This window comes from Sinocyclocheilus anshuiensis, unplaced genomic scaffold (genome assembly GCF_001515605.1).
Source record: "Sinocyclocheilus anshuiensis isolate Anshui unplaced genomic scaffold, SAMN03320099.WGS_v1.1 scaffold324, whole genome shotgun sequence".
Lineage (NCBI taxonomy): Eukaryota > Metazoa > Chordata > Actinopteri > Cypriniformes > Cyprinidae > Sinocyclocheilus > Sinocyclocheilus anshuiensis.
Genome location: NW_015554081.1, coordinates 168137 through 175901, shown reverse-complemented (window position 1 = coordinate 175901; position 7765 = coordinate 168137). Strand labels below are relative to the sequence as shown.

Sequence of the window (7765 nt, the reverse complement as noted above, 5' to 3'; positions counted from 1 at the left end):
ATATATATATACACACACACACACACACACACACACACACATACAATTTTTAAAATGTATTTTACTTGCACTTTCTTGGTTATTGTAAAGAAAAATGTCTTCATGTCTTCTTATCAGAAAGCAACTGGCTCAATCCATCTATTCTGTCACTTTTCAATATTAATCAATAATAATTTAATCAATATTAAACCAAGTCCAGTACAGTTTTGTCCTCTATAAAATATCCAGTTTCTGTTGGAAGTACATCAGTTACACAAGTAAAATTCCACACTGACTGTAAACTTTCTCTGTTTCTTTGTTCAGGACGGAATGAGCTGATTGCGCGATATATCAAGCTTCGAACGGGAAAGACACGGACCAGGAAACAGGTAGAGAAATCTGATTCAAATTCTAGAATATTTGGATAATAAAGTACATTAAGTACATATTTTTTCCTGTAAAAAAATCTAAAACTAAATCTAAACAAAAAAAAATCTAAATTTAGTTGATAAGCAAAATTGTGTAAGACATTACTTGTTGTCAGAGAATATATCCTGATTTATTTTTCATATTCCATCAGAAAAGTATTGATCTTTTTTTGTTTTAAGCATAAACCTTGTGTTTAAAACAAGAAAAACAGAGAAAATAAATCTTAAGTCAATATATATTTTAAAAATATTCTCTGAATTGCACTTTCAACATCAAGATCATAGGTTTGATTCACTGATAAAACAAATAAAAATGTAATGTGCACTGTAAGTCACTTTAAATAAAAATGTACGTTAAAAAAATTTAAATTGCATCTTGTTTTTCAAGTGAATTTATCTTGTTTTTTTTTAGACAAAAATTATGATTAGGAAATTACATTTGCATTTGTATACAAATCTTTGATGGCAACTCTAAAATAGCAGCTGCAGTTTAACTAAGTAGATTAAATTACTTTTATTTGACCTCTGTGTCACACATTAACAGCAACAGGAAGTACAGCAAATGTCAGACTGGGACTTGTCCTGTTAAACTCCCAAACAGACTTTCACTGAGTGTAAATGTTTGGCCCCTGGGGGCCTCCCTGCTGAAACGCACTTCAGCAGTGTGATTTATCGCGCGCGGATCGGATATCGGTGTGTGTCTTCAGCACCTCTCTCAGTCTTGCTCATTAGACCCACAAACAACTGCTCCCTCCCGGTCGCCCCGTTACGATTCGGGGCACATCACACACTGCTGGGGTGGGGATTTGGAATCTGATAGCGTTCCCGCCGGCATTCGATATCGCATGATGTCACTCTGGCCTTGTCACATACTGAGTCTTAAGTAGAGTCGAGGTGAGCTGGGGGCCCAAGAGGCAAAATAATAACTAAATACAAGAAGGGAAACTAGAATCGCAACTAATAAGTGAACAAATGAAGGTCAAAGCAATTGCTGGTTAGGTAAAATTTGAGATTTCAATTCTGTACGAATTTATAATCTGTGTTTGTCTCGCACAACCTTGGTTAAAAATGACAGAGCAAAGTTGTTTGTTTTAAGTTGGGCTTCTTTTAAGAAACCAAGACATTTATTTAAGTTGTTCCAAATTCTTTCTTCTGTTGAACATTTTGAAGAATGTTGGTATCCAAACAGATTCTGGTTCCCATTGACTCCCATAGTATTTTTTTGCTCCATACTATAGCCAATGGGGACCAGCAACTGGAATAGTTCACCTGAAAATGAAAATTTGCTGAAAATGCACTCACCCTCAGGACATCCAAGATGTAGATGTGTTTGTTTCTTCATCAGATTTGGAGAAATGTAGCATTACATCACTTGCTCACCAATGGATATGAATGGGTGCCGTCAGAATGAGAGTCCAAACAGCTGATAAAAACATCACAATAATCCACAAGTAATCCACACCAATCCAGTCCATCAGTTAACATCTTGTGAAGTGAAAAACCGTGTGTCTGTAAGAAACAAATCCATCATTAAGGCGTTTTTAACTTCAAATGGTTGCTTCCGGCTAAATATGAGTTCATGATCCATAATATTGCTTTCTCCAGTGAAAAAGTCATCTCGTCTGAATCAGGTGAGAAATCTGCACAGATCAAGCACCGTTTACAAGCCAAAAACAATCCAAAACAGTCCAAAACCGATGTGAACACATATGCTGGTGGATTTCTGCTGTCCCAGCAGAAGATGGACTTTTCCACTGGAGGAAGCATTGTTATGGATTATGGACCCATATTTTGTCCAGAAGCGACGGTTTAAAGTTAAATCGCCTTAATAGTGGATTTGTTTCTTACAGACACACAGTTTTTCTCTTCACAAGATGTTAATTGATGGACTGGAGTGGTGTGGATTACTTGTGGATTATTGTGATGTTTTTATCAGTTGTTTGGACTCTCATTCTGACGGCACCCATTCACACTGAGTCTTAAGTAGAGTCGAGGTGAGCTGGGGGCCCAAGAGGCAAAATAATAACTAAATACAAGAAGGGAAACTAGAATCGCAACTAATAAGTGAACAAATGAAGGTCAAAGCAATTGCTGGTTAGGTAAAATTTGAGATTTCAATTCTGTACGAATTTATAATCTGTGTTTGTCTCGCACAACCTTGGTTAAAAATGACAGAGCAAAGTTGTTTGTTTTAAGTTGGGCTTCTTTTAAGAAACCAAGACATTTATTTAAGTTGTTCCAAATTCTTTCTTCTGTTGAACATTTTGAAGAATGTTGGTATCCAAACAGATTCTGGTTCCCATTGACTCCCATAGTATTTTTTTGCTCCATACTATAGCCAATGGGGACCAGCAACTGGAATAGTTCACCTGAAAATGAAAATTTGCTGAAAATGCACTCACCCTCAGGACATCCAAGATGAAGATGTGTTTGTTTCTTCATCAGATTTGGAGAAATGTAGCATTACATCACTTGCTCACCAATGGATATGAATGGGTGCCGTCAGAATGAGAGTCCAAACAGCTGATAAAAACATCACAATAATCCACAAGTGATCCACACCAATCCAGTCCATCAGTTAACATCTTGTGAAGTGAAAAACCGTGTGTCTGTAAGAAACAAATCCATCATTAAGGCGTTTTTAACTTCAAATGGTTGCTTCCGGCTAAATATGAGTTCATGATCCATAATATTGCTTTCTCCAGTGAAAAAGTCATCTCGTCTGAATCAGGTGAGAAATCTGCACAGATCAAGCACCGTTTACAAGCCAAAAACAATCCAAAACAGTCCAAAACCGATGTGAACACATATGCTGGTGGATTTCTGCTGTCCCAGCAGAAGATGGACTTTTCCACTGGAGGAAGCATTGTTATGGATTATGGACCCATATTTTGTCCAGAAGCGACGGTTTAAAGTTAAATCGCCTTAATAGTGGATTTGTTTCTTACAGACACACAGTTTTTCTCTTCACAAGATGTTAATTGATGGACTGGAGTGGTGTGGATTACTTGTGGATTATTGTGATGTTTTTATCAGTTGTTTGGACTCTCATTCTGACGGCACCCATTCACATCCATTGGTGAGCACGTGATGTAATGCTACATTTCTCCAAATCTGGTGAAGAAACAAACTCATCTACGTCTTGGATGGCCTGAGGGTGAGTAAATTTTCGCCAAAATTTATTTTTTGGGTGAACTACTCCTTAAAGAAATAAATGATTATTAATTTTAAACGATAAGATCAGCTGGGCTCAAATCTTGTGTGTTTTCCGCAGGTCTCCAGTCACATTCAGGTGTTGGCACGACGGACAGCTCGGGAAATCCAGGTGAAACTCAAGGTAGCTAATGAACTCTGCTAATGCTGATCACCTGCTTGCAAATTAGCACCATTATCGCTTTACAGCCAAAGTGTTTGTTAATGATGCAAAGAGAGGCTCAGATTCTGGACAATTGCATTAATGTCCGAGTGAATATAGCCTAGGCATGATTCAGATATAAATATAATTGCTAGCAATATCACACACTACACTATAAATCAGTTTAAGCACGTCGCTAATTTTCAGAAAACGTGTGACCTCTGGCTGTATAAGGGCTTAGCAGACTTGCATGCTCTTGTCTTTCATCATATGGCATAGTTCACCCGTTGGCCGTCGGCCTTCTTGGCCCAGCTGTCTGAGTGTGGTAGGCTACTGGTCACACGGCTAACACTGACAGCCCTTTTAAATACGTTTCTGTAACTGAGAACTGTGACGGACACACACATGCCCATATTTCAGCCTGCAGCATTTGCCAGATCGGGGCTGAAGAATGCATGGGCTAGTCATGCTTCAAGGACACAGCAGTTGCTTGGGCTAGTCGCGGACGACTGTGACCTCTCCATGTGCGCTCGCGTGATGCAACTTTGCTGTAAATTCGCTGAAGTTATAGCAAAATATATTTGAGTTGAGGACTAAGTAACTAAAAGTAGATGAGTAAACTGAATAATCACGCTCTTCTAAAATGTTTCCATATGAAGCATTAAAAAGGAAGATTCATTTTAGTGAATCGGTTCATTGATTCCAATGAACTGATTCCAGTCACTGTGTATAGTGTGCATGTTGCAGTTTTTGCAGTTTTTTATAGAGATAAATATAATTGTTTTTTTTTTTAAATAATATATTAAGTATAAATATATTGTTAATTATATTTAGATATGTTTTTAATATATGTACTTCCCAAACTTAGGCAGTAATGCACTAAGCTGAAATGTTCTGTTTTTCTCATATGAAGCTTTTAATTTTTATTATATTAATTTTTGTGAAACAAGTTCGCTGATTCCAGTCACTACGCAGAAGTTGCATTTTCCATTTTTTATAGCAATACATTTAGTTTAAAGTATATTTGTGACCCTGGACCACAAAACCAGTCATAATGGTCATCTGAAAGCTGAATAAATAAGCTTTCCATTAATGTATGGTTTGTTAGGATAAGACAATATTTGACTGAGATTGAGATTATTTGAAAATCTGGAATCTGAGGGTGCAAAAAAATCAAAATATTGAGAAAATCACCTTTAAAGTTGTCCAAATGAAGTTCTTAGCAATGCATATCACTAATCAGAAATTACGTTTTGATATATTTACGGTAGGACATATCTTTATGGAACATGACCTTTACTTAATATCCTAATGATTTTTGGCATAAAATAAAAATCAATAATTTTGACCCATACAATGTATTGTTTGCTATTGCTACAAATATACCCCAGCGACTTAACACTGGTTTTGTGCTCCAGGGTCACAATTATTGTATTTAGATGTATTTATTTTTAAGAGATGTACTTTTTTTTTCTAACTGAGGCAATAATAAAGCTATACTTTGCTAAAATGTCCTGATTTTCTCTTGATGAATCAGAAAGACTGATTAATTTTAGTGAGTCGGTTCATTCTTACGAACAAGTTCAAAAGGAAACAATTCACTGATTCCAGTCATCGCACTGAACTCTGCTGCATTTTGCACTTCTTTTAAATATATACCATATTCAGATATATTTATTTTTAATAGATATGCTTATTTTTCAAACTGAGGTAATACTTAAATGTGCTCAGCTAAAACGCCCCCTCTTTCTCATATGAAACATTCGGAATCAAAAACCGACTCCTTTTAGTGAATCAGTTTGTTTGGACAGTTGATCTAAATGAACCATTGAAAAAGGATTCATCAGTTCATTGATTCTCTGTGCAGTAAGGTCACAGATTTGACTTAAACAATGTTCCTCATTGTGTTTTTTCCCAGGCTACATAGTGCTTTCTAGTTCTGTTCGTTGTATTTAGTGTACATTTATCTGATAAAGTGCTGTTAAAAATGCTTAAAATAGTTATAGTTTACTCATTGTATTTAGCTACTTTTTCTTAGTCGCTTACAGTGAAGTTAACTCTTAAAAAAAAACTAGCTTTAGAGTAGTTGAATTACTTTCAGTTATGAGTAGCTATTAACTTCCTCAACATTGAATGCAATTTGCAAATGCATTGGTTGCATGATGGATTTGACTTCTACTTGATTCTGGGCATCTCCCATTCACATCCAGCAGATCCCAGGCGTTTGTAGTTCTCAGACTGTAGTTGATTTTCAGCTCATCCCAGTCTCAGTAAACATGGTTTGGAGCAGCAGGTAAAGGGGAGCTGTGGCTCCACATGCAGTGTTTTTCCAAGCGAGGTCTCCTGTTTCATAATGTCGGAGCTCCCAGTTCTTCATTTGACCTCTAGGAGAAGGAGTCGACCTGTCAACACCACTCAGACGCTGCCAGAGCCATAAACCACCTTCAGCCTTCCCACAGCAACACACACACACAAGTCAAGTCAAGTCAAGTCACCTTTATTTATATAGCGCACACAGACACTCTCACACAGACACTCTCACACAGACACTCACACACAGACACTCTCACACACACACACACACACACACACACACATTAGCTATTCATATGGAGAATTTCCCATCGACGACTTCTTCTTGTTCTTAAATTAAGTTAATTATAATTACAATAAACTAACTGGGCCATATAATCTAAGAAAATAAACTACAAAACTATATATTTTTTTGTATTTGAACTAAAAAGGTGTGATTTACAATTAGAGACAACATAATTTACAAATGAATAATTGAATCAGAGTTTTTGAATGGATTCATGCATGGAAATAGGCTGTTTGAAATTATTTGTGGAAATGAATCAAACTTACGCATTTTAATTAATTTTATTTAGTATTATTTTTAATAAAATTTTAATTCTTGAATGTTATATTTTATTTTGTTTATTTTTTTAATTATTTTTAATTTAATTAGAATTTTATTTCGGTTGGGCTTTATTTTATTTAAATTTTTTTGTTTTTTTTTAAATTACCAGTTCACTGAACCAGTTCACTCAGACGAACAAGTTCAAAACGGAGCATTTCACTGATTCCGGTTACTGTGCAAAAGTAGTATTTTGCATTTTTTAAAGATTTAGTTCAAGCTTTTTTTTAATGGTGATACATTTTATTTTATTTTCAATGCATGTATATGTGAAAATATGTATATTCAGTGTATGTAAAGCTTCATTTTATCATGCCAGTAAAGCTTATTGAATATGAATTTAAATAATTAGAATCTTGCTGGTGCAAATGAAATCAGCAGATCAAATCAAAGACATAAAATCTTTTACCACAGAAGAAAATGTATTGTCTAGGAAGTTTTTTCCCCTGTAGCATCTCATTTTTGGTTGATCAATATGAGATTTTCAGTACCTAGACAAAAATATTGTTATTAATAAAAACAACTCAACCTACAGTTGAATGGGGTGTACATTTATGATGTTCCTGATGTTCTTGTCTTCTGATAGGACCAGGTGGCCAAAGACAAAGCCATGCAGAGTATGTCCACCATGTCGTCGGCTCAGATCATCTCAGCCACGGCCTTTCAGAACAAGATGGCTCTGCAGGGCCTCTCGCGGCCGGCCTACCCGACCGCTGCTGGGGTGAGCGCGCCTGAACACTTAACATCACTGATGATAGGCCTTTCAGCTGAACGTCTTAGCTCTGGAAAGAAGGATAATCGTCATTTCATGCCTTTGTTTTTGTAGTTTTGGCACGGAGCTCTCGCAGGACAAACCACAGGTCCTGAAGAGTAAGTTCATGTTTTGTGTGAGTTTTAGCATCTTAGTGATTAGGCCTGATCATTTTACAAGGGTTTGCACATCTGACTCAGTTTAAAGTATGACGTGCGGTCACAGAGGACACAGAGGTTTCAGAGAAGCCAAACCGAACTTAACAAATGTCAATTATAAAACGGAGAGTTCCGGTCCTTGATTCTGATTGGCTGAGCCGCGTTCGAAGCTGTTGT

At 36.4% G+C, this 7765-nt stretch overlaps 1 protein-coding gene across 1 annotated transcript in view; it reads left to right on the top strand.

The window, feature by feature from the left end:
* Nucleotides 1–7765, top strand: part of LOC107669037 (transcriptional enhancer factor TEF-3-like) — a 33922-nt gene that overhangs the window by 16615 nt on the left and 9542 nt on the right. The window contains exons 3-6 of the mRNA XM_016461137.1: nucleotides 304–368; nucleotides 3682–3744; nucleotides 7266–7400; nucleotides 7506–7549. Coding sequence (XP_016316623.1) covers nucleotides 304–368; nucleotides 3682–3744; nucleotides 7266–7400; nucleotides 7506–7549 — 307 coding nt within the window. The remainder of the gene's footprint in view (nucleotides 1–303; nucleotides 369–3681; nucleotides 3745–7265; nucleotides 7401–7505; nucleotides 7550–7765) is intronic.